General features: G+C 36.3%; 1 protein-coding gene across 3 annotated transcripts in view; it reads right to left on the bottom strand.

Annotated features, from left to right (window-relative positions):
• Spink5 (serine peptidase inhibitor, Kazal type 5) overlaps nt 1-26,713 on the bottom strand; it is a 68,017-nt gene that overhangs the window by 22,655 nt on the left and 18,649 nt on the right. For all 3 annotated transcript variants that reach the window (XM_013512363.1, XM_013512362.1, XM_013512364.1), the window contains exons 5-20: nt 23,397-23,524; nt 21,486-21,549; nt 20,370-20,497; nt 18,967-19,033; nt 15,811-15,938; nt 14,683-14,773; nt 12,778-12,905; nt 11,551-11,632; nt 10,345-10,472; nt 9,539-9,620; nt 9,123-9,250; nt 5,755-5,803; nt 4,955-5,082; nt 3,210-3,291; nt 1,362-1,489; nt 698-761 (exon numbers count right to left, since the gene is read on the bottom strand). In XM_013512363.1, the coding sequence (XP_013367817.1) occupies nt 698-761; nt 1,362-1,489; nt 3,210-3,291; nt 4,955-5,082; nt 5,755-5,803; nt 9,123-9,250; nt 9,539-9,620; nt 10,345-10,472; nt 11,551-11,632; nt 12,778-12,905; nt 14,683-14,773; nt 15,811-15,938; nt 18,967-19,033; nt 20,370-20,497; nt 21,486-21,549; nt 23,397-23,524 (1,605 nt within the window). The remainder of the gene's footprint in view (nt 1-697; nt 762-1,361; nt 1,490-3,209; nt 3,292-4,954; nt 5,083-5,754; nt 5,804-9,122; nt 9,251-9,538; nt 9,621-10,344; nt 10,473-11,550; nt 11,633-12,777; nt 12,906-14,682; nt 14,774-15,810; nt 15,939-18,966; nt 19,034-20,369; nt 20,498-21,485; nt 21,550-23,396; nt 23,525-26,713) is intronic.

Here is a 26,713-nt window from a genome sequence, read left to right on the forward strand (position 1 = left end):
GGAAAAGGAGGGAATTGAAATGTGTCATGTGCAGGTACTAATCTCCCACAAAGAATATAATTGTTATGTAATTTAATCATGTACTAATAAAAGCAAAAAAAAATTAATAAAACAGATAATAAATTTTAAAAGATATGGAAAAAAGTAAAGCAAGAAATATAGACCCAATTTGACAAATTGTGGCATTCCAAAACACATACTAGTATATACTAGTAACAGTGCTGGATTTTGTGGCAGGAATTATAGGTTTGAATTTTATTATTTCAATTTTCAACTGTAAGAATATTGAAATCTGAAGATATGGATACTGATGCTAATATTCCAGCAACATCTTAAGCAAGTTCTTTCTTTCTGCATTTAAATCTTCATTTTCCAGTATGGAATAGAGCCAGTAAGAGATTTGAAAACAAACCTGTGTTGTGAATAAAGTTTTATGTAAATACACTCACGCTCTTCCTTTGTATAATGTATAGACTCAGTGCTGCAGCTGCAACAGCAGAGGTGGGTAGTAGTGGTAGAGACTGTACAGTCACAAAGCTGAAATTAGGCACTATCTGACCCTTTATGAAAACGTTTGTCAACTTTGCACTCAGTGAACTCCAACCTCCCTACCAGCTGGGGCCCTCAACATTCCACTAGTGATTTTTACAGAAAACTTCACCCTTTCATTGTGATACAGGCATTCCAGGAAATCTACCTTTTCAGCTTCTCTTTTAACTTTTCCTCTGGATTTATCTTCCTTCTCTTTTGCTTCTTGAAGGCTGTGAGAGAGACGCAGGGGAGGATCATTCCTAGCTCCAATTCATATTACCCTAAAGGGAAAATCTCTCTGGATGAGAACACTCCAGTACTTCTACATCTCTATCAACTTAACCTGGGAATCTAAAGGTAAATGCATGACCTTCCACACTCTTCCTCTGGTTTTTAATGTTGCTTAGAGAATAAGACATACATGCCCTAGCAAACCAGTGAATACATTCTCATTGGTATATTTCTCTTGTAAAGTAGAGATATTGTCCATCTCAAGTAACTAGGAGGCTAATTCATTTAGCTTGTTAGTACCCAATCAGTGTAGTTTTGGATTATCTACCAGAATCACCTATATGCAGAAATCAAAAGGTATCATTCCTCTAACCCATTAAATCAAGGAGAATTTGTCTGTAGTACATGGTCCTCTCGAGTATCTTTTATAACACTAGCAAGAAATATCTGAAGCAGGTGGCTTTATAAGAGTAAATCCACAAACTCAATATAAAGACAGGCTTCATTACCTCCTGTAGAAAACCTCCAGTGCCATCCCTCTCACCCAACCGGGGTTTTCTTCTACAGTCAGCAGCAGTGGTGGCTGCAGCTCTACTCACAAGAAGGCCTCACACATGGAGCAGGTATTGCCATGGATCTTTCCATCCAGACCCTCGATAGGGTCGTTCTCTCTAGTGCAGGGGAGATGTCCATTTCTGACATATTGCCGGTATTCACGGCACAGCTCCTGCCGAGTGAAGGAGGATTTCAGAACCAGATAACTAAATGTTGGTCATCTTCCTCCACAAGACCCCTTTGAAAACTATCATATGATGTGTAAGAGATAATGAATGGGTAGGAAAGGTCAGTATTAGCTAAGATTATTTTCAGAGATGAAATCACACATTATTTAGTATTTATAACAATTATCTCATTAGAAGACCTTTAAATCAAACAATTGTGAGCTAGCTAGGGAAAAGTAAACAGGAAATTTATTGTCTCTTAAACTTTAAGGAAATGTTGGTGTACAGTCATAGCTCTCATCCGGCCCTAATACATCCAAGTTCTCATATCTGGGACCCGTGAATCTATTACTTTGCATAAAGAAGTGGGCTTTGCAAAGGTACTTAGGTTAGGGAATGAGAGTGGAAGAGACAGTTCTGTATTATCCTGATGCATCCAAAGTAATCACAAGGGCGAGTGCTTAAAACCAAAAGAACGATGAAGGATAGAAAGTAAGATGTGATCACAGAAGAATAGCCAGAAGGATGTGATGTTCTTGGCTTTGGAGATGGAGGAAGGTGTCCAAGAACTTCAGCCTCTGAAGAGTGGAGAAGCGAGGACACCAGAGAGAAAAGCAGCCCCCCTCAACCTTTTGATTCTAGCACAGTAAGGTCTTTCACAGTCTCTAACCTTAAAAATCACAGAGAAACAATTATAAATTACAGTTAAACAAATATCACTCAAAACTAAAGAAAAATCATGGCATAAAAACTGATAGAGTTATTAAATATATTATATAAAAGGGGAAAATCACTCTGGACCATGAAAATTGGCTGAAATTTTGATAGAAGGAAGAGACATTTCTCACTAAGGGACAAGTCTAATACGAAATAAAGTTTGTTGTGTGCTCAAGAACTGGATAATTGTTGAATATGACACATTCTGTTGGGCAAAGATTGATAAATAATAACCTGAGCAGTAATAAGTGTAGTATTATACATTATGTGCTTAAGATATGGGAAACACTGTGCTGTTATACATATATACACTTTTAGGACTTTATAAAAGTGTAATAACAATATCCTCATTTTATAAATGAGGAAATTGACACAAAGGTGTTATCTATGACCTTACTAGTAAGAAGCTGGAGCATGGATTTCAACCCAGACAGTATGAGCCCAGATTCAGAGTTTTTAACCACAGTATTACTGAGTTCACAAGTCAGAACAATGGGTTGATTCTTGGCATTCCAGCCAAGCAACAAATGGCCAGTATACCTGACCAGAAGAACAATATATAGAACAAGAAAAGAGGTCTGAGAGATGAGAGGAATCGGATCAAGTATGGCATAGCAAGCCCCTACTAAGATCTCGGTTTTACTTTGAGTGAGATGAGAAATCACAGTGATGTGATCTATTATATTTTTAAATAGTCTTTTGTTTATGACTTAAAACACATATTAGGGAGCAAATGCAGGTGTGCACACAGCAACAGAAATAGATCATTCAAATTAGAAAGAAAATGAAAGTGGCAATGGAGAAGTGAGACACAGCCTGCTGGAATATTGTCATGACAGAAACCTGAACAAATTCAATGAGGAAGGAGCACTCTTCTGCACAAGGATGATCCAAGTATATTTTCTCAGTTTTCAAGGTCATAAATGCTGGGATTAGGAGGCGGTATGGGAGAATTGCCTAAGAATGACCATCAATATGTACACAGCTGTGGTGATGTAAGACCACTACCTCTACTGCTTCTCTTTTAACTTTGTCAGCTTCAGCTTTCTCGTTCTCTTTATTATTTTTCTTCTCCTCTTCTTCAAGTTGGCTGGAACAGAAGAAGATAAAAGTTGGGTAAAATTCTCCAATGCCTTCGGTACTATTTTTCAAGAAGAAAGATAACCTTTCATACTAAAAGCCCAAGGTCTTTAGGACAAAGTTTCCCAGGCAGGGCTATTAAAATGCTTTGGCAAATATGCAGAAAACTCAGCAGTCTATATTCTCCCTCTAAAAACTAACAATAATAAAGCAAGCCTTCATTTTTTATCAGTGTGGGGCCCTCAGGACTTCTTATTTTGTATAGATCAGTGATTTCAATCAATGAGCTATAAGAATCCACAATTGTCTTGAATATTTTTTAGTTGTGAAACTTTTCTATCCTGATAGCTACTATATCAATGATGAAAACAAACCATGCTTCACTATAAAAAAGTGTAAATGTAATTTTTAGTGGCCCTAAGGCCCAAATTGGAATTCAAGTTTTGAATTACAATAGTGTTTCAAGTCTAGTAAGAATCAACATCTAATTTTTTTTAGGACAACCATCAGCCCAATGTCCTGGTTTTTTGCTTTTTTCTGAGGATGGATAGCATATCAACTGTGAAAAATTCTTAACATTTACCATATTTAGTTATTACTACAGTGCCAGAAAATTAAATAAATAAGACAAAACTCTAATATCTTGAATGTCAGGTCATTATTTATTCTATTGTGATTCTCTGCCAGTCTCTCCTTTTAAGGAGCCATGTGCATGTACTTAGTGTTGGGCCAAAGCCTGTGAAATTTGAGATAATTAATAACTTTGTGTTTTAATTGCTTTTATTTTTTCTCTTCTTTCCTATTAGTATATATTTGTAATACATAATAACTACAGTCATCTTGTGGAATTGGTGCATATTCACACTGTGTGTTCATCATTTTCACTTCTCCTTCCCCTCCCCACCTTTCCATCTCCCACATCCGTATGTCCCCTGCACATCTCCACAAAGTCTGCAGTTACAATGCAAATACTGTTTTCAGAGTTTAAAGTGAATCTCAGCAGGGGATTAGGAAGCTAAAAAGTGAGAGAACTAGACATGGTAATACTTGATTTCTGTGCAGTGGAGCCCTTACCCCTGGTGGACCCACACCATTCTGCAAAAGCACGACCTAGAAAGCCCTCACCTGCCTTACCAGGAAGATATTTTAGTAAACATATAGTATAAGAGAGTGCTTCTTAGTGTTTCACTCTATACCAAGCCACTGATCAAAGTATGCATTTCACCTGTACAGAATAATGTCCTGAAGACACAAACACAGTCCTTTGTATTCTGCTTCTTGTTTGGGTTATTTTATTAATCAAACTATGTTTCTTTTAACCCATACATAAATATCTTCACAGAACTGTAAAATATCAGAGGTGGAAGAGAGAGCATGAAATCCAGATCATGGAGTTTCTACTCTGTTTGCTATAAAAGAAGACAATCAAGTGTTAAAGAAATCTAGCACCAAGTTGAATCTTTCCCTGTGACATAATTGGAAGACGGATGAGTGAATGGAGAATAGCAATGCCATTCCATGATCTAATATTACTTAACGTCTTGCTCACCTGTATTTAAGGCTTCCTAGCATAAACCCTAAAGTGTACACTCTGCACATGGATGAAGGATCTGAGATGCCAAGAGAATTCACAATAAGGAAGCACACTCTGGACAAGGGAGGCAGATACTCACAACACACGTGCACACATGGCACACTTGTTCACATGCATTTTCCCATCCGGGCCAAGAACAGGATCATTATCTCTGGTGCATGGGAGCGTTCCATTTCTCACGAAGTTGCGAAACTCATTGCAGTTTTCCTGGAAAATAATTTTTTTTTTCAGAGAAGTTTTCTAATTTTCTTGCATCTTTTCCTTTTGGGTAATATGTAGTACATAATAAGTAATACAGAAAAGTAAAAAAGAAAAAAGATAATAAATGAATCAAATCAGCAAGAGCAAAGCTCACATTATGAATTCAAAATTGTCCTGGTATTATAGCAGATTAGCAAGGACTTATCATTGTCATTCTTCCAAGATACTGAAGTAAGCTGACAAACTTGATAAAAGACCAGTAGAAAACCTGTGTTTCTGTTGTGTTGGATATTGCAGGCTACAAAAGCTATCATGAAGTAAAATTGGTATTCTCAAAACATCTAATAAGACCCCTTTCCTCTTCTATCTCTTCCTCCCTGTGTCTCTCTCCCTCCCTCCCTCTTCCTCCTTCACTCCCTCTCTCTCTCCCTCTCTGTCTCTGTCTCTGTCTCTTTAAGATTGAGCCATGATATGTTGCCCAACCTAGTCTTGAACTTCTAAGGTCATGTGATCCTCCTACCTCAGCCTCCCCAGTAGTTGGGATTACAGGCATGCACTAAGGTTAAAAGTTTGTTTTGTTGTCATTGTTCATTGTAGGCATGAAACTTAAAGAAGAAACATTTATACTAATAAGACAAAAGTGATGGGACTCATCATCATCATTTCTGAGAAAATTACCTTTGCAGCGTCTCTTTTAGCCTTTGCTCTTGCTTTGTCTTCTTCTTTGCTATAAGGAAAGAAAGGAAAAAAGAGAGAAAATAACAAATGGATCCTTTAGTGGTCCCTTATATTCATCAATTGACCATTCACTGCTTTTGCCATTCTCAAGCAACCCCAAAGGTCCACCATAGCAGTGTGTCATTTTGTTAGATAATAAACTAGAGTGTTCAGTTCACCTCAGTAAAGTGGTGTGCCAGTAAAAGTCCCTTAATTCATGAGTAAGCCTGTTGCACTTCCTAGTATAGGTATTGCAATAATATTTTCTGATTCTCTGATTCTTTTGCCTTAGCTATCACCTTTTATAGAGCAGTAACATTTGGTTTCTGGGGGGCATATAGCACGGTGGTGAAGAGATCACACTCTGGATCCAGATTATGTAAAGGAAATAAAAAGGGCCCTAATCTCTGTGTCTCCCTCTTCATTGAAAGTGTGTGTGCATGTAGGGGGTGACAGGAGAGGAAACAAGAATAATGTTCTCATAAGAATGTTAGAAGAATTCAGTGAACTGATACATCTAAAACAGCTAGAACAGTACCTGGTACATGACAAAGTGAATAGTGTATGTGACATAAGAGACTTCCAGAGCTAGGCCTACCCTGGAAATGAGGGGACAGCAATGGCTCTTATGTTTTTGGATAAGTAACAGAGTTGAAAGTTGAGTTCATCTGCCTCGGTCTGTAGCATAACTGGATGCATGACACAAATCATTCAGACCTCAAATTACATACTGTTTTGGAAGTGTTTTAATGTGTTCTAATAAATACAAGATTTTATATTATGAATGAAATTGGAATGTTTAAAAAGTTGATAGAATTTTCATATGCAAAGTGCAAAAAATAACTACAGAGGATAAACTTTTTTGAGAAACTCAATAGTCTTTCAATATCCATAATATATGAGGTAATAAAACTTTACTTTTTGGTAAGGAATTTTTATACTTATGAATCAAATATATGAATATAAATTTAATCTGTGTGTTTTCATACTTTTTTATATGAAAACAAACCTAAATTTTACCACCTAAGTTGTAGCCTAAACTGACTAGAATGAAAATGGATCTAAACTTTACTATCTAAGCTGCAGCCTAAATTGACCAGAATGGTTAAGAAATATTTTATTGCCATAGTGGGAAATTGTCTGAGGCCACAGAGCTGACCACTAGGGGGAAGAATTACTTTTTTGCCATGAGAAAAGGTATCAGCCTTCATGAGAGATCATAACGTGATTACATTCTACAGTGAGAAATATATAATCATTCTTTTCTCCAGGTGGCATGTATCCTGTGCTGACGGTGGTATCATCCTTGGCTTTTAGAGCCACTGTGTTCTCATGTGTAACTTGTCACAGTTCCAAACCTACTTCATATGATTGTGAAGATGAAACAATATTAAGTATCCAATCTCTTAGCAACTACTAGTCAACTACATGCATTTAATAAATGTCAGTTATGACAATTACATGGTCATTGTTTTAATTTTCTATATAATAGATCATGTTAGGGTTCCATGGCTCAAACTATGTGGGAGAAGTTTCCTAGATTATATTGCTATCAGTGAAGAGTGAATAACTAAATCTGTTCAGAGATTTTGAGCACATAAAGAATACATTGAGAAAAAAATAAAAGTAAAAAAAGAATACACTGAGATACCCATTTGATCAAACACTAAGAAGTTCAAGAAAATCATAGGAGTCTTTTAGGGGCCATATCATTTCATCTATACTAAAGTCATACTTCAGGTCCTGAAGGCAAAATAGATGATTAGATAGATAGATAGATAGATAGATAGATAGATGACAGATATGTATATAGAAGAATAGCTGGGAGAACTGCACTGCTGATGTCTGACGGTATATTGAAAGGAACAGTTACTGCTTAAATATTTTTTATATTCTGACCAAAATTTTGCATGCTTGTATCTGGTAATCTGAGCAGCTGATTTGAAGACAACAATATACAATGGTACAACCACTGGTGAATTCCTACCATCTTGTCTAGTGAAACTCTGTATTATCACTAATGTTTTATCTAGTAATTATTTTTATTCTCTTTAATGGTTTGAATAATCTTCCATTCTTACATCTGGTAATCTGAGCAATGTAGTTGAAGATAGCAATATGTAATATAAAAACCACTGTTAATACCTATCATTTGGTTTTTTTTTTGTTTGTTTGTTTTTGGTTTTTTTTCTTGGTTTTTCTCCGGTACTGGGAACCGAACTCATGACCTTGCGCTTGCCAGGCAGGCACTTTGCCGCTGAGCTAAATCCCCAGCCCTATCATTTGATTTTGAAACCCTGTATCACTTTTAGTGTGGTTGCTTTGTTTTGTTTATGTTTGTGATGTTGGTATGTTGCTGTTGTTTTCTTTTACTACTCTCTTTAAAACAAAAAAAAAAATGGATATTCATCAGAATCACCATTCTTCTCATCTATCAGAGTTATTCTTCACACCGAGCCAAATCTGTCTCCTTATGCCTGTTAGTCATTTCAATTCTATTCCTTGAGGTCAAAAAGAATTGGAAGAAAAACAGTCAACTAAAAAAAATCATAAAATTTTCCATATAATACAATGACATTTTATACAGTGAGCTCAACAGTTTTCTTATTTTAGCTACAATTTTTATATAACATTAAAAACCAACTAGTGTGACTGTCATAAAATAATCTTTTCCTGGGGTGAAGGATTCTGGGTTACTTCTGAAATTCCGAAGAAGAATTTATTGTGCACATCCCTTTTAAAAGGAAATCTTTTCATTAATAAATGTATATCTTTATAGAGTATGATGTGATGCATTAATATATGTGGAATTATTAAATCAGACAAATTCACATATTCACCTCTCTCAAGATATCATTTTTTTTTTATGATGAGGATGTTTCAAGTCTATTATTTTAGCAACTTCAAAATATCTATTATTAACCATATTTTCAATACTGCAAAATTGATCTCAAAAACGTATCTCCCTTAAGTGAAACTATGTCCTTCTATCAAAATCTGCCCATTGCAGTGCCCGCCGCTACCCCTGCCCCCGCCTCTGTTGCCACCATCACACTATCACAACTAGCCCCTGAGGTACATTGTTTGCAGCACCGTATATAAATGAGATCATGCACTATTTTTGTGGGTTTGTCTTGCTCATTCTGCTTCTCTTTATATCACCACTGTTACTCTGAAAGATCTCTGTTTGCTTTTGTTGATTGCTTTTTGGTCCATTGAAGAGGAAAGTGCACTACCCCCATTATTTAAAAGGAAAAAACCCAAACAACTTCCCAGAATAGATCCCACACTCCCCGCCCTCGGAGGCCTGGGGTCCCCACTGTACTCACAAGAAAGCATCACACATGGAGCAGGTGTTGCCATGGATCTTTCCATCTGGGCCCTGGATGGGGTCATTCTCTCTGGTGCAGAACAGTTGTCCATTCCTCCTGGATTTGCGGTATTCACCACACAACTCCTAATTAATCAAAGAGGGAAGTTGCAGGTGTGGAACACAAGTTGAATTGGACTGAAAAAATGGCTGAAATGTAGATTTTGTTTCCTTAAAGGGGAGAGAAGCAGTCAGTCTATTTTAGAATAGTTCCTAACTGTGAAGGCATTGATATTTTTAAGGATACAAGTGAACGCACACAGAAACACAAACTGTCCAAATGCTTCACAGAGTTTGGGGAAATGCACATGTTTCCTGCATATCGTCGGTGGATCCCCAGGCCCATTTTCCTCTAACTGGAGAAGATTCTCTCACCTCAAAAGAAACTGTTTTCTCAGACTGTCTTTTAGGTCTCGATTGTCCTTCCCTCTTTTTCTTTTTTTCAAGTTCTGCTTCACTGAAAGAGAGTGGTTGAAAAAGGTTGTAGAAAGAATCATAGAATTTCCAGATTGGAAATGATCACAAGTATGATTTTTTTACTACAGTTAACATTTATTAAATTATAGTTTACCCCACCCTGTGTTCCTCATATGAAATCCTCATGACTACATGGCAAAGAAACTATTATAACACAAATTTACCAATAAGAAATCTAGCTGATAGAATGAACGATTTGTCCAACAGAACAGAACTAGTGCATGTAGACTAAGAATTTAAACCCTAGTCCAGAAGTGGTTTTCAAATCTTCCAGTGCTTTTTGGCATCCTTGATGACTGTGTGCCCTTTACTTTAACCTGCCACTAATTTCTGTACTGGTATCATTCTTCACTTTAAAGAAGGAATCATTCTCTCTTTGAAATCATCACACTCTAAGAAGGTACTGACACTGAGCTGAAAACTGTCTTCTAGAGTTTTAACCACTGGCATTACACTACCCTTTTCATCCATGGAAACAACCTAGAAATTGTCCTACTTCCACACTCACAAAAACTACCTGGATATTTCAAGATCCTGACACTCCCCTTGCCCTAGTATACCTACATCTTTAGCTGAAAAGATATGGCATTTGCACCTTTTCCATTTCTTCATTCCCTGTGAAGTGGCCATCTCATAATTTATCACAGAAATGAGACACAAAGAACAAAACCTTCCCTCATGTCAACAGCCACAGCTCTACTCACAAGTATGCTTGACACATCATGCAGTAGCTGGAATATTCAATTCCATCTGGGCCCTTGAAGGGTTCACCCGCTCTGAAGCAAGCAAGTAATCCATTCTTCAGTAGTCTTCGGTATCCATGGCAATAGTGCTACCAAGACACAGAAAGGAAATTGGATATTGATTCTATTCTTAATCAGAACAGAATAGTCAAACATCTACAATGATACATTGTCTGTTTGAGCCCAGGATTTTAACTGGGCTCTCTTAAAATTAAAATTCAATTTAACAGCAAGAACAACATCATTGGCAAAGAAATGGGGACAACAAGACATAATAGGATTTTATAATATAACAGAACAAGTATATAAATAAACCTTTCTATAATCAAAACAGAATAAAATAGGTGCAAATATATAAATACAGAAAATCTGACAACTCAAAAGACAGGACCACAATATCTGATTATGGAAACCAGAAATGATGTTCAGAATAATTTAATCTATCAACAGTAAATAGGACTTTTGGGGTGAAAAATGGACTTGGGAACATGTGCATTAGATTGTGAAAATAAGCTGAGAGAAACATTCCAAAACATGTAGCAGAACATAACATAAATTTCTAAGTGAAGTTAGGGGGGTAAATTAGAATACATATAGAGAGATTGTAATGTGTCTTATAGCTGATGAGTGATCTGTGAGTTTTCAGTAGACCTGTATCAGGATCTGATTTACACTTTGAAATCTCGCTCAGACTGTGTCAGAAGTGATGTTTGTCTAGTTCTAGAGGAAGGATAGAATCCAGGAAGAAAATGAGGGTAATTTCATCATCAAACAACAAGTAATGAAAACTCATCTCAGGTTTAGAAACAAATATTGTCGTATCTCAGAGGAACACATTTTTTGTGGAATCCAAGTATTTTTAGCTCAAATCAAATATGAAATTTTAGGAATTAATTTGTACACAATATGCACCCAGAGTTTATCTCAAAAGTAGGTAGCTAAAGGGAACAGATGTGTAAGTCATGAAGCTAGAAGTAGAACTCAGTTTTTCAGATCTAATAAGTTCTTTTCATTGTATAGGGCCAGTTGCTGATCCAGCAGGAACAGATCTCTATCCTGTAGCATTCATCTCATTGCTGTCTAAGATCTAAGGGTTCGGAGGTCCTGTTAAGCTCTCTGAGTTATGTTCAGTTACTGTGCCAAGCAGGATTTGTGAGACTCACTCACTTCAAATGATAATTTTCTTGCAGGTGTTCTTTTGCTTCTTACAAGGGCTTCAACCTTTTTCTTTTTGTCAAATTTTTCTTGACTGTTTGAAAAATAAAAGGAATAGGCTCGATCAGAAACAGACCCTGATTTTCCACATGCCTGTACTGGTAATCGAGCTACCCTCCCGAGGCAGGAGCATCTTTACCTCTATGTTACTACATATCAAGAAAAAGCAATGAGACAGCTTTGATGTCAATAATAGGTTTGGAAAATGTGCTTTCTGTAAAGGACATTTCTTGCCTCAAGAGAAAAGTCATCAGTCTTACAAACAAGATGTCAAAACTAGAGTCAGAGTGATACAAAACCTGAAGGCTAAAACCAGCCTTAACAAAGTTAGTTGACTCATTCTGGTGTTTCTCAGAGTGCGTGAGAGGTAGAAAGGCATGGCTCAGCTCTCAGGATACTAATGCTTGTAACAAAGATCTTCTTCTTTCATTCTATCTGTGATCTGTTTGCCATATCAGGTATACCTTAGATTTCACTTAAACATAAATGTATTGCTTATTCATGTCTGCTTTACCCAAAAAAGAAAAGACGAATCAGATAGGTAAAAGCCCAATAGTTTCCACACACTGATAAACCGAGGTATGTCTAAATTTGTTTTGTACAATGGAATTGCATGGTAAGTATAGCTAACTGTGGTATTTCAACCATACATGGCTATCAATTGAAATAAAAAGCTAAATATAGTTTAATAATTTGAGCTCTACCAAATAAAGAGAGAACTATTCTAAAGGGTGAAAGAAAATGTGACTCTAGCTTACCAAGAAACATCACAAAATATAACATACCATAATTTCACAGAAGTTTATAGTTATTTTGCTAGTAATTTGACACATTTCAATGAGTCAGCTGCGAATTTTGGTCCCTAGTCCTTCTAGTGGAAGATGGGAAGCCTATAAACCACTAAAGCAGATTTGTACAAAGCTTCACCAGTGCAGAAGCAACTAATATTTCCAAAGTTCGTGTTTGTCAGGAGGTTCTAGTCTTAAGACATGGAGTTTCAGAAACAAGGAATTTCGAAACAAATAACCTTAAACACTTCCAGCACTAACATTCTCCACATAACTCCTTCAACTCCTTTTGCTATTTTGAGCCAGCTTCCTCATCTATGAAATAGGTTGGTTCTATTAGGACACATGTGGAGCCTCTTCCTTCTTTGATATCCTGGAGCTTTGTACTCACAAGAAGGCGTGACACATGGAACACACGTTGCCATGTATTTTCCCATCTGGACCACGAGTAGGGTTATTTTCTTTGGTACAGAAAAGTATTCCTTTCTTTGCACGCTCTTCATATTCACTGCAGACTTTCTGGGTAATAAAAATTAGACAGTTTAGACACTGATCTCCATTGTTAATATGTAAATTTGGAATGTTGTTTACCAAGGAAATTGAAAAAGAGGAATTAAGGATAAAAGATAAAACTTTCAGGATTTAGAACCATCTAAAACTTTGCAATACTTCTCTTTTTGTAATTTTGGTCTATTATTATTCAGCGAATATATTACATAGATAGAAACATGAATGTGATTTAGGTCTTTATTAGACAAATGGAAAGAATAAGTAATTGCAATAGATAAAACTAAGGAGTGTAAATCAGGTCTGAATTAAGTGTGTACTAGTACAAAGGAATGCTGATTTATGGAATTTCCAAGAAAAACTTATAATTAAGTTCTATTTTCAAGATGTATTCAAGATCACAATGTGGCAAAAAAGATCTACAGAGGAATTATGCTATGTGGAGTCATACAAGTATTAAGTAGCATATTTTTTAAGACAATCTAATATTTTCATGAGCATAGCTGCAAAAAAATTAGTTGGGTAAAGAGAAAAATGTTTAGGAAGTGGTCAAAGAAGAGACCTTCAAAACTGATCAAAACCAAACCACTAACCCTTGAAAGGAATTTGCATTTTATTTATAGTCAGTGGGAACAATATAAATATTTATAACAAAGAATGACAGAATCAAATCATTGGTGTCAAAACACTTTTCGTGAGATTTGTGGAAGATTTGAGTGAATAAAGGTGTAATTAGATTGTAACAAGAAGAAGGAAGAAAAGAAGGAAGGGAGGAAAGGAGGAAGGAAGGAAGGAAAGAAGGAAGGAAGGAAGGAAGAAAGGGACAAAGGAAGTAAGGTAGGAAGGAAGGGAGGGAGACAGGAAGGGAAAGTTAGAGGGAACAAGACAGGGAGGGTAGGAGGAAGGGAGAGAGAGGACGGTGGGCATAGGGAAGAACTGGAAATGAAAGATAAAAGAATAGTTGAAGAACACTTGAGTACTAAAATTAAAAGGACTTGGTAACCTAAGACTAAGAGAAAGAAAGACGTTGAAAATGAGGCCTAGCAATAACATAGAGTTACACAGAGGAAGAAGGAAGCCTAACAGAGTGGGCCACTTTGTAAAACTCCCTCTACAGGTCATACAATGTTAGGTTACTATAAGAAGCAAGCCTTATGACACCTATACATGTGCTGAAGCAGTTCAGGCATACTTTAAGAGACCCTGGAGCACTGGAATTTCCTAATACCATTGATGCAAGCAAACATCTCCCATTCTATGAAACCACATGGGGATTAATGGATCTTGCAGACTGAGGACCACGTAAACTAAAAATATGCAGACAAGAAAGAGTGCAAAGGAGAACCCCAGGAGGAGGTGTCTGAGCTCCCGGAGGTAATAGGAAAATAGTCAGACTATGAATTCAAGGAAGTTTAGAAAGTACCATGCAGTATGCTTTTAAAAGAAACAGATTGAAATTTTACACTAACACTGCTTTTGAAATGAACAGCACCACTGCTCACATGATGGAAGTGCACTTTGAATCAGGATAATGTTTTGCTATATCATCTGCATTTAGAAATGTGTACTTATTTTACTAATCTGATTTGTTTTCCTCCACATAAAGCTAAAACTTATAATGCCATAGCATAAAATAATAACTGATGACAGCTATAAGTTAGTTTTCAGAAAATCTTTTAATACTGGGAAAAATCTTAACCAGTCTCAAAAATCCACACGAGAATTGTATGCCCATCACACACACCTCACATGCAAAAGTCACAACCGGATTCATCACACTAATGCTCACCTCAATTTCAGTTTCTCTTTTTACTATTTTTTCTTTAGGTTTTCTCAAATGTTGATTAGCTTTACTTTTTTCTTCTAAGAAATGTCGCATGCTAGAGAAAGCAACACAAAAAGTGAATAGAAATGCTTCAAATCTTCATGTTGCAAATGAAATAGTCATTAGGTACATGGAAAGGCAGTCACATTTTCCTGAGTTCTAACACAAACACTTTCAAACTGACTTAGTTTCTTTCCACTGTGTTGATATTCTTTTTCATCTTTCCTTCTTTTGAATCTTTCCAGTTTAAATGTTTTTCTTTTTGAAAGAGGACATACATGAAATGAAATCTATCTCTGTCACTGTTTTTTATCTGACTACTTTATATCTGATTTTAAGATTTTTTTATGTGAAAGATACTTTTTTAGATGCAATCCACAAGAGAAAGGGATATCAGCTGTCCAAGACAGAGAGGCACTGGAAGTGGAATAGCACGTAGGACAGAGGTTATGGAACTCAAGTAATCTGAAAGAAGGTGGAATGAAGCCAATCTGGGACATTTACATGCCACACTTTGTATGTTGTGGGATTTACCCTTTACTCAAGGTGACATGTTCCAGCTGAAAAGATGTGTTATGTCATTAATGTGTAACATGAATTTTCTGAGAATCTTCCATGAAATCTGTGAAGTGAGATAATCAAGAAAAACAAAGTCTTCTTATCTGCTTTTACCTTCATTCTGTGCAATGATTAGTGTATAAAGTGGTTCACAATAGTCATAGGGAGAAATGTGAGGAAATATTGTAAGCCATCCTCCTAAATGGAAAATGAAATCCTCTGAACTCAGAAATAGATATATATCATTAATGTCTATCTTCTGGGTAGTACTATGCATTGTAGAGAACATAAAACTGCTCAAATGAGTCTCAGTGACAAAAATTCCATTGAGTATTATTCTCCTCATCATTTGAATCAGCTTCCTCTCCCCTTCTCAGTAACCCTAAAGAAATCACATGTACACTCACAATAAGGGCTGGGGATTTAGCTCAGTGGCATAGTGCCTACCTGCCAAGCGCGAGGTCGTGAGTTCGATTCCTGGTACCAGAAGAAAAACAAAAAAAAAGAAAACCACAAAAAAAATTATACACTCACAATATTTCAGCACACAGGGAGCATTTGTTGCCATGCATCTTGCCATCAGGGCCTTGGATTGGATCACTCTCTCGTGTACAAAATAGTCTTCCATTCCTCACTTGTCTCTCATATTCCTTGCACAAAGCCTTTAAAAAAGACAAGTCGTTGTATTTATTATTGTTTTGCTCTTTAATTAAGAAACTTTATCAAGTAGATTCATAATCACAAGGGGCTGGGTATTTAGCTTAGCGGCACAGTGCCTGCCTCGCAAGTGCAAGGTCGTGAGTTCAATTCCTGGTACCGGGAAAAAAACAAACAAACAAATAAAAAATAGATTCATAATCACAGACTGACAGATCTGAAAGCACTGATAAACACAAAAAGGCACATAATGAAAGAATAATTATTTTATCAAATTATTAGGCACTTGTACCTGTTACAAGTGCCTAATTTTTTTTAAAGGTAAAAGAATCTTGGAAAGAAATAGGTTAAGCAGTAGCTCTTAAAACTGGGTAGCATTTATTAATTTCCCAATCAGCAGAGGAAATACAAAGCTTTTGTGAGGTTCTAACACAGACCCAACAAGAGGCAGCAGCCACGGTGAACAATAGTAATAGCATAACAAATAGATGGTTGACAGGAGATAGAATTATGAAATACAATTAGACCCTTAGATGTTATTTAAAGTGGAGAAATAAAGAGCAGTCTAACTTCGTTTACGCGGAAAAAGAGCACAATGGTATCTGACAATGCTGTGCATACCCCAATCCTCTACCTATGTTCATTTCGTTTGTTTGTTTTTGGTTTTTCTCCGGTACCGGGAACCGAACTCACGACCTTGCGCTGGCCAGCCAGGCGCTTTTGCCGCTGAGCTAAATCCCCAGCCCCTACCTATGTTCATTTCTGAAATCAGAGGTGAAAATTTCCAAGAGCATGAAATTAACTCCTTCACTCAGGCCTCACAGAGGCAAACCACCCAGACTGATATACTTTGAAACTTAAAATGGTTATGACTTAAAAAAAATAAAGTTTGGTTCCCAGGTTTTCGGATGTTTTGGTAAGGGATCTTAGATTTCTCTCTGTGTTTCGAAAATTCTAGTATTTGGTGAAGGCCAAACGGAACAAAAGACATATCCCAAGTTATTGTAGTCCTAAGAACCTCTGTGTCCATAAACTTATCATAATAGCATATTTTATTATAATATGAATTCTAAAATTTTTGTTGTATTACCTTCTTTTCAACTTGTGGCCCTGATCTTTGCATTTTCACAAGCAAGCAGAGTATTAGAGGATGGCAGCAGGTCACTTGTGAAACATGAGCAGCTAAGACTGTGGCCTATAAATCACTGAGAGACTGTCACGAAGTCTCATTGTCTTTGGCACCTAGGCCTTAACACTCACATGGTGAGGGTTTTGGAACAGATACTTTTTAGGGCCTTTTGAAGATCAAATATTTTCTGCTGTTTCTTTCTTTTTTTTTTTTTTTCCCTTTGGTTTTTTTCTAGTACCTGGAATTGAACTCATGACCTTGCTCTTGCCAGGCAGGCGCTGTGCTGCTGAGCTAAATCCTCAGCCCCCTGCTGTTTCTTAATAGTTCAATTATCATTAGGATGCCTTCAACAGAAACCCTAATTGAGTCCAAATCAGGGTATAGTCATTTTTGGAGAAGGGATGGGAGTGCTCCAAACTTCCTGGTTGTAAAATCCTAGGAAGGCAGAGGTAGAAGACAGCCATCGGATCATGTTAGAATGAAAACACCATGAATGCTCAATGATTCCCATAGGAAGAACAATGATAATGTCAGTTTATAAGTTGTGATTCATCCTTGGAGATTCTGCAGAAACACTTTTGTGAGCAACCCACTGACAGGCTAATTATGGAGTGCGTATTGAGCCATCACCATAAAGTAGTCCTGTTCAGCACAACTAGGCCTAATGATCCCAGCATAGAGGCGAGGATGGTCAGGCCTGACGGAAAGCAGAGAGAATAACGCTCTGTGTTTATGGAGGAACAGGTTCTAAATACCACAGCAAGACCTAGAGTTTTAGACTCAGATTTACCAAGCACCATGAAAGAATTGCTTTAAATCCTTCCTAAGTGCTGAGGAAACCACAGACAGTTCTGAATACTTCAGTTTTCTAAATTTAAACTGAGAACACCCAGTTTAGGATGGGGAACTTTGCTTTTCAAATAGCATTATGAAGCAGAGAGCCAGCTCTTTAGTACAGAAAGCTGGGCCTGTTTATTCCTATAGGATATCAGAAGCCCTGTGATCCATAAGCATAGTATATTTCTATAGTACAAAGGACTACAGAGCATAGAATAATAATCCAACAGGAAGGGAAAATCGAGGTCACTTATCCAACCTCATTATTTTGCTGACAAGAAAATTGAGGCCCAAAGATGAGATGATTTCCTCATCTAACACACCCAGAGCATGACAGAATGCGGGCTAGATTGCAGGTGCTCTGACTTTCGACAAAAGGTCAGCCAGTCAGCAAAGTAATGCTAACCCTCTCATGAAAAGTAGGGTTAAGGGTCCAGGCAGAATTACCTAGAGTGGTTATTCAGTTAACAAAAGGAGTAACTTTTTATACCAGACATCAAAAAACTAAATTATCAAATTCCTTAGAGAAAAGCTGTATCTGAAGAGTAACTTTAAGCCTCTCTTTCAATATTTGAGATTTTCATTTAAGCAGAAGCAGGATCTTTATAACTGCAGGTTTCACTGAATGTAATAACTACACTGGAAAAGTGAATAACTTCAACTTGTGTCAATGAAATTTAAAACATGGGAATTATTTTAAAGTTACTTTTATTTAATTTATATTATGTTCACTAAAAATTTATTTAAAAAAATGATTTACATTATGCTAGCTAGAAAGCTGGAGAAAGTTAGCAGAATTTATTATGTGCAAACTTGCTGTTTTAAATCCTCTTTTAGCGGGGAGCTGAAGAGCAAAGGTAGAAATTGTACATTTTGAGTCAAGTGGGAAATGTAGGTCAGAACATAAATGATAACATCCAGGAGGAATAGTCAGTTTGAGGAATTTTAGTATTTAAACGTGCACATGTGGTAATAAAGGGCATGAAATTATTGCACTCCAAGGTTCAAGTATAGTTGTGTTAATATTTATGAGCAGAAGAACTAAATTTTGTTGGTGAGTCATTTACCTTTTCAACATTTCGTCGAATTCTCCTTTCACCTTCTCGTTTGGCATTTTCTTCAGCTTCTTTTAAGCTAGTAAGAAAAGTGAACAGTTGGTCAGATGACGGGCCAGTCACATTTGCACTGTCCGGGGCTGTGCTAAGCACTTTGATACCCTCTGCCTGTTGAAACCAATTCACTTAGAAGAGAAGCACTTCCCAGTCTTGACTGCCAGAGCCAGAGAAATTGCCAAAGATAAGGAAGGGTGTGAAACTGACTCACTGACAGTCAATGAGAAGCTTTGTTCTGCAGAACTGGATGGGTGTGCCGCTTGACTGACAAACAGAAAATTGTCAGGAAATCCACTGGAAGAGGCAGAACCAAGAGCCTTAAAACAATGCTGTGACAAGGGTGAAACCAAACTGGACATCTGAGGTATTGCTATCCGCACCCTTATGTTTAACTTTTTAAAGCTGTTCACCCTTTCAGTGAAGGCATCATTATTAATAAAAGCTTAATTGGAACTGAGCTTCGAAACACTTTCACAACTGCTAGCTGGTGATCTGTAGTCTCATCTCAGCAGTAGGCATTGCCGAGTAAGAAACAGAGTTTAGAAAGGTCAAATTCTCTGTTTTTTTTAGCTCATTCATGAAAAGAAACAGAAATCCACAGAATATAGGGCAGGCTTGAACACCAAAGGCACATGGCTCCTAGAGAAGAAAGTGTAAAGCCAACTGATTTCCTATTTAGAAATCAGTAAAAACCACAGTCTCCTCCTGAACCTGATGGGACATGCCCTGAACTCTAATTGTAACTTTCAAAGGCAGGTGTAAAGTCTATTAATCTGTTAAATCTCTGTCTGTCTTGATTTTAAAGATCCATTCATGTAAATATAGCACTTTATGTTTTGCTGCCTCAAGGACTAGAGTCTACACCTTGTTTAACAATCAGAATGTGGAAGATTCCAGCACTCAAACCAGTGCCAAGGACTGAAAGACTAATCCAATAGATTTTCTTTTTCATGACACTCACCTTTTACACTAAGAGTGAATTCAGACACATGACACTACTATTATTATTGCGTAGGGCCTCTACTTATGCCAGCTGAAGTGATGATGTCAAATGACTGACTTCGATTATTCCACAGAAAGTGCTTAAATCTTAAAATACTATGTCTATAAAACACTGACTGCTTTCAAAGGATAATAGTTTCAAATAAGAAATAGTCAGAAATTTAATAATGAACCTAATCACTTTATCTTCTTCATAAAATGAAATAAAGAAAAGGGAAAGAAGCCATTGTGGGAGCAAAGCTTATTTAACATTATAAAGACAGAAGAGAAGCCTGCTTCATGAAAGGCCTCTATCACTCTGGGTCCCAGGTACAAAGTGCCTCTTCCAAGATCTGCTTGGGGCTGATGATACTTACAAGATCTCTGCACACATCGCACACTTGTTGCCATGGGTCCTCCCATCAGGACCGAGAACTGGATCATTTTCTCTTGTGCATCCAAGTCTTCCATCTTCCACATAGGCCCGATAAGCCCTGCATACATCCTAAAGAACAAGGAAAGAAGCCTGGCATTCATCGGCAAGATTGCAATGTTTACCACACAGTTTTCAGAAGTTTTACAGCAGTCAGTATCCCTGCCATCTTGAATGATGCCAGCCATGCAGAGCAGTTCTAGTCATGTAGAGGCAGATCGGGAAGTATTGTATCATTCACATGTTTCAGCATGGAACTTGTTCCTCATTCATTCATTCATTCATTCACTCAGCACACAGTAACCATTATGCTAGAACTAAAGGAAAGCATAGTCCTTGCCCTCAAATTGCTTACAATGTCCCCAGTGAGGTAGACACAGAGATGTTTACAAGAGTATGTTCTTTTGGAAAACTTTGGTGGAGGTAACCTCCGATGCCCTGACAGTACAAAGCAAATACATCAAACTTTGAAAATGAGGAGTGTTGTTTGACTAGAAAAAGTCAAGTGTGACATGTGCAACATCCTTCCTTCCCTACTGTATGAGGCTCGCAGAATCTTAGCAGTGAAAATAGCTATTTACCCTAACCTTGTTTTCGTTAAGTAAACTGCCCAAGATCTCCTGACACGTAACAGCGGTGGGGTTTCGATTTTGAGGAAGGATGGAAGTTTAGTGTCCCTTTCACCACACATAAAGTTTCATTTATATATATTTTTTTGTTTTTGTTTTTGTTTTTTAAATAGAAAGTCAAGGGGCTGGGGATTCAGCTTAGCGGCACAGCACCTGCCCGGCAAGTGCAAGGTCGTGAGCTCAATTCCTGGTACCGGAAAAAAAAAAAAAAAGAAAGTCAAAACCCTGCTGAAGGTTCTAGCCACCAAAGTTAATGATCCTGTTTCAGGAACTACCAATTGCTTTTCTCTATTTTCTGGTATTATTCAATAATCTATTTCAAGTAAACCCAGAATATCTTTCAAGCGTCACACCTAAGAAGGAAGAGGAGGGCATATGCTTCCTCTGTGAAGACAGGGCCCTGCTATTCTCACCCCGACTCTTGTCCTCACCTCCACGGAGTTAGGGCTCCCACATTCTCCTTCACTTCCTATGTCGACTTGAGAACCAGTTTTCCTGGAATCAAAGATTGTAAAGACAGCTGTTAGTATCGTATCGCTCTCCACCATTCAAAACTTATTTCTCTTCATTGTATTGTAATTCTTTTTTCCTCCAGAAAAACAATGCCAGATGGCATCCTTTTCTTTAGTTACTTTTTCCAAAGAGAGTTTATGTTCCTAACTTTAAATCAAAGAAATGGATCATGTTGGAGGGCTGATAACAGAGCTGTAAATATTATTTCCCAGAATATTTTTCTTCCTGTGTCCAGAGTGGGGATCCATGTCAGAAGATGGATAAAAGTAAGTCTTAAAACTACATATTCAATGTCTCTCCAAGAACTTTGTTGTTGCTCTTGTTTTTTAAATCAACAAACTCAAATTTGTATTGTCTGGCATGTCCTTATACCTGTCTTCATTTGGGGTACACTGACTAGCACTGTATTTTTTTCATAACAAGTACCTAAGTTCCTGAATAATTAACTTTATTCAGTCTGCTAGAACTATAAAGAACATCTAAAAATAGAATCATAAGTGTAAGATGCTTCCTAATTTCTAAAAAGGTAACTTACAATTTAGCATCTATATAACAATAAAAATGCAATTAAAGCAGTACAAAACACACAAAATATTTATGAGTGATAAGAGAAAATGCATTCTCAAAACATTTCAGCTGAAGAAAACTATTATAATTAAATTCCAGTATTACTGTGGAGTCTCCTAGAAGCCAGAGCTAAAAAAAGAAGCACAGTGAAAGGAGGTATTACTCTCACTGTACAGTAAAAACAAGATACAAGAAATATAGGGGAGAAATTTTTATCTGGGCCAACATTTAAGATGAGACTCTTTACTTAAGACATACTAAGAAATGTACAATGTGTTCATTGGTGTGTTACAAAATATATGTCTAATAAAAGTGTATATGTGTTTCATATGTCTAGTTTTGCTTTCTGTTTCCATGCATTGACCCTTAGTGAAAGTTAAGAGCCTGACTTTAGAGTGTTTTCTGAAGATGCAGCCATGTGAAGGATCACAGATGTAATATGAAGATACAAGGGACAAGTTCTCAGAATCTCAAAGAATGGAAATGAGCTGGCTAGCTTTCTCAAACATTCATTTTTACATTTATAAAAACTATAGAGCAGGCAATCAAAGATTGAGGTCACAAGCCAGAACCTGCAAGGCAGGTTCACATATTGTTGGTAGAAGATAATCAATAACAAAACCTACCAACAAGGGTGGAGAAAGAGCAAAACAGAGATAAAATATAGGACAGCAGGATGCTTTATCTATATGGCAAAGATTGAACAGATGAGAAGAACTTCTAATATTAAAAGTTTACTATTAAAAATTTAATATTAAAAGTTTCAACTACCTCCTCTAAGATTTTTAACTAGTACTTAATCATTTGATGATGAAATCATTGTGTTTAGAAAAGTATCAATAGATTGATAAATGACAGAAGATAATATAGAAGTTTTTAAATGTGTATAGAAGTGTTTAGGTGTGTATTTAATATGTATCATGTGCATATATGCCATATATGTGTGAGTGTACAAAGATATAGACTAGATACAGTGTGCCTAGATATAGACTATATGTATATACTATATATACTATATATAGCTACTGTTTATGTCATAATGACAGTGATAACATTTGATACACTGCACATAAAAATGCGTTATAAAACATTTATGGCATTATATATACTTTTTCTTAAGAATATTAAAAGAAATGGTACTAATAGTTTATGGATGGCAAATTCATGCCAAACAAATTATCTTAAAGGATGTAGGATAAACTGTCCTACAACTCTAGAAAGAACATGCCTTAGTGGGAAAGCCTGCTTAGGAGAATACTCACGCATTCTCAGCACACAGCTCACATCTGTTACGATATGTTTTTCCATCTGTGCCACAAACAGCAGCTTCACCTTCATTACAGGTAAAATCTCCATCTTCTTCTCCTTTCTTGAAATCATCGCAATTCAGCTACAAGAGACATGATCAAAAAACATCGAAATATAAGATAAAATATTCCTGGTATACATAAATAGGCTAACATTTAAACCCAGAATAATATAACTCACATTAGATCAATAAAATTAGATCAATAAAACCACAGGTATAAAATATGAAATTAGAAATAGAAACATAATTAGATTTCTGAAGACAGTGTTCCCAGTGTGATTTCAACTATGTGCTGGGTGAGGCTCACCAGGTCACCTCTCTGAAATGTAATATACTGTTTATCAGAATCAAATTCTGCTTGCTTTCTCTAGAGAGCAGGAGTGAGGCGCAGTAGTTAACAGATATAAAAACTCTGCAAAATATAAAGTACAATAAAGATTTTATTATTTTAGATTAGAATAGTAATTAAAAGCCAGATTTTTGGGTCCAGAATTCCAACTCTATGACTCATGAGCTGCATAATTTGGGCAAGTAACTTTTTTTTTTTTTTCCGGTACTGGGGATCAAACTCAGGAACTTGCACTTGCCTAGCAAGCGCTTATGCCACTGAGCTATATCCCTATGGCTCAGTAAGTAACTTAACCTTTCTGGGCTTAAGCGTCCTCATTTGCAGAATGAATATAACTTCACCAACCCCATTAGACTACAAGAATATTTAAACATGTTAACGTGCGTACAGGAATTAGAAAAGTGTTAAAGCACAGCCATCTTTTTCTTTTGTTTTGTTGTTTTATTTTAAATGTTTTCTACTGACAACCAGCCCAAGAAAATGAAATATCATTTAAGAGATCCCCAAATTTCTGCTTTAATAATAAATAGGACCTATACTTAGGGACAACTGAACCAGGTGACAGTTGAGAACAAATGTTCAGCTCCCAGACCTGCCACCTACTCACTTCACCTCTGCTAACCTCACTTTCCTCATCTGAAAATTGAGAATTCACACCCTACCCACATTCCGGATTTATAGTATCGTATAATGCTTATGAAATGACATTTGGTAACCACTGTTGTGACATATTACCTAACAATCCAGAGTTAATTTGAATTTAACTTCTATCTAGAGCCAAATGAGTGAAATTTGAGGTATTTTCCTTCATGAGACTATCACAGTGCAAAATACATTTTTTATTCCATCAAGGTCACAGTAAGATATTTTAATGGTAGATACCGAACATCTAGAGTATATTCTTTTGATGAGATACTATGCCATACATATAAAAAATTAAAAGTAGGATATATGCAAATACATAGTGAATTTGTATATCAAAAAATCAGATTAAAGGATTCTCTAAGAAGGTAATGAAAAAAGAAAAAAAAAAAGATTTTAAAAGAGAAAGAAAAAACCATGGCACTACTCCACAATCAATGTTATGTGTTTAGGAAGAAGTTACAAGTAGAGCAGTGTAAGTTGAGAATAAGTGAAAATAAAATAAACAATGGCCACAGATGTCATTCATTAATTCGTTTACTCAGCTGCTCCACAAAGTTCATTTCACATTTATGAGACATTACGTGTTCTAATAGCCACGAGTCTGCTGCAGCAAAGAAACAAAAACCAAGCAGAAATAGAATATTGTTCCGAGGAGCCAACCTTCCATAAGGAAGATATAGGCAACATGCACAATTTTATATTATAATAAGTGTTACAAGAAACTAAATTGCATAATATAATAGTTCCAAGTTTGGTGATTTTAAATATAAATGTATAAATATTGAAATATAAATATAGACATGCATAATATTTGAAGGCATTCATTTACATTTATATAAAATGTGAAAACTCCATTTAAATACATTAAAACTTTATTTAGATATATTAAAATATTTATCTTTATTTAAATATATAAATGCATAATTATAAATATATTGCATATAAATATATACTGAATGAATACATAGCATTTAAATATATTTATATTTTAAATAAATATGAATATATAAATACAAATATTTAAATAGAAATCATTTTAAATATAAATATTTTAAATAAAAATGTCCTTCTACAAAGGGGACATTTGGGGTGAGATGAGATTAGAGATCTGAGGGAGGAACATTGCAGGTACAAAGTTTTATGATTGCTGAGGGTTAGTGCCAGTAACTGGATAGTTCTGCTGAAGGGTAGAGAGAAGTGTGGTTGAAGCTTAAAGGAAAAAGCATGAAAACTGTTGGTTCTCTTTCAAAAATCATTTCTGGAAACTTCAGAGACATGAGAAATTTATGGACAGATGCAATTGACTTGGAGTGATTGATTGCTTCCTCTCACCAATCAAAAGCCACAAACTAGGTCGCAAGTGTTGACAGGGAGATGCCAGAGCAAGTCGAAAGGCCAGCTGGGAGGTGATGAGACCAGGTGCAAACATTTTCTCCTCCACTTCCTTCCCATCAAACCCAGGGTGAATCACACCTGCAGAAAATACCTCCCTGATACCAAGTGCTTGCAAGTGGATCCTGACCTGCTGGAGAGGCAGTAGGCATTCTAGAACCTTCTGTTCTGATCCTTATTCCTGTCCCACATACTTGACCTTGAACATTCTCTAATTCACTTTTGCAGAAAAAAAATAGCTAAAGTCATTATGGAATTTCACAGTAGACATGCTTGTAGATTTCATGTGTAAAAGAACATAAAAGAAACCCAATACACTAAGCAAAATGTAGTGAGTGAAACGAGAAAGAAATCTAATATACTAATGAACATGTATCATCTGGAAAAGAATTGTTGAAATGGATAGTAAAATAATAAAATTCCAATTATGCAGCTGAGCGTGGTGGCATACACCTACAATCCTAGAGCTCTGGAAGGCTAAAGTAGGAGATTCACAAGTTCAGGGCCAGCAACTAAGCAACTCAGTGAGAACATGTTTCAAAAAGCAAAAATGGCTAGGTATGTAACACGGTGAGAAGGCCCTGTGTTAAAATTCAGTAATAAATAAATAAGTTAATTAATTAATGTATAACTTAGACAAATAAGAAACCTGTAATTTGAAACAAGAAAATATGTATAAAGGAAGAGCAAAGTAGAAGATTTGAATGTAAAGTGATAAATGAAACATTATAAAGATTAAAAATGAGAGAGGTACAGAAAGATAAAGAATTTACCAACCAGAAAATGAGATCGAGGAATTCTAGAAGACAGTGAAAACTATAACTAACTTAAAACAAACAAGGAAGTCTAAAACGCATAAAGAATTGAATTAGAAAATGTTGTCG

Source organism: Chinchilla lanigera, unplaced genomic scaffold (assembly GCF_000276665.1).
Source record: "Chinchilla lanigera isolate Chin_1 unplaced genomic scaffold, ChiLan1.0 scaffold00014, whole genome shotgun sequence".
In the NCBI taxonomy this organism is placed as follows: Eukaryota; Metazoa; Chordata; class Mammalia; order Rodentia; family Chinchillidae; genus Chinchilla; species Chinchilla lanigera.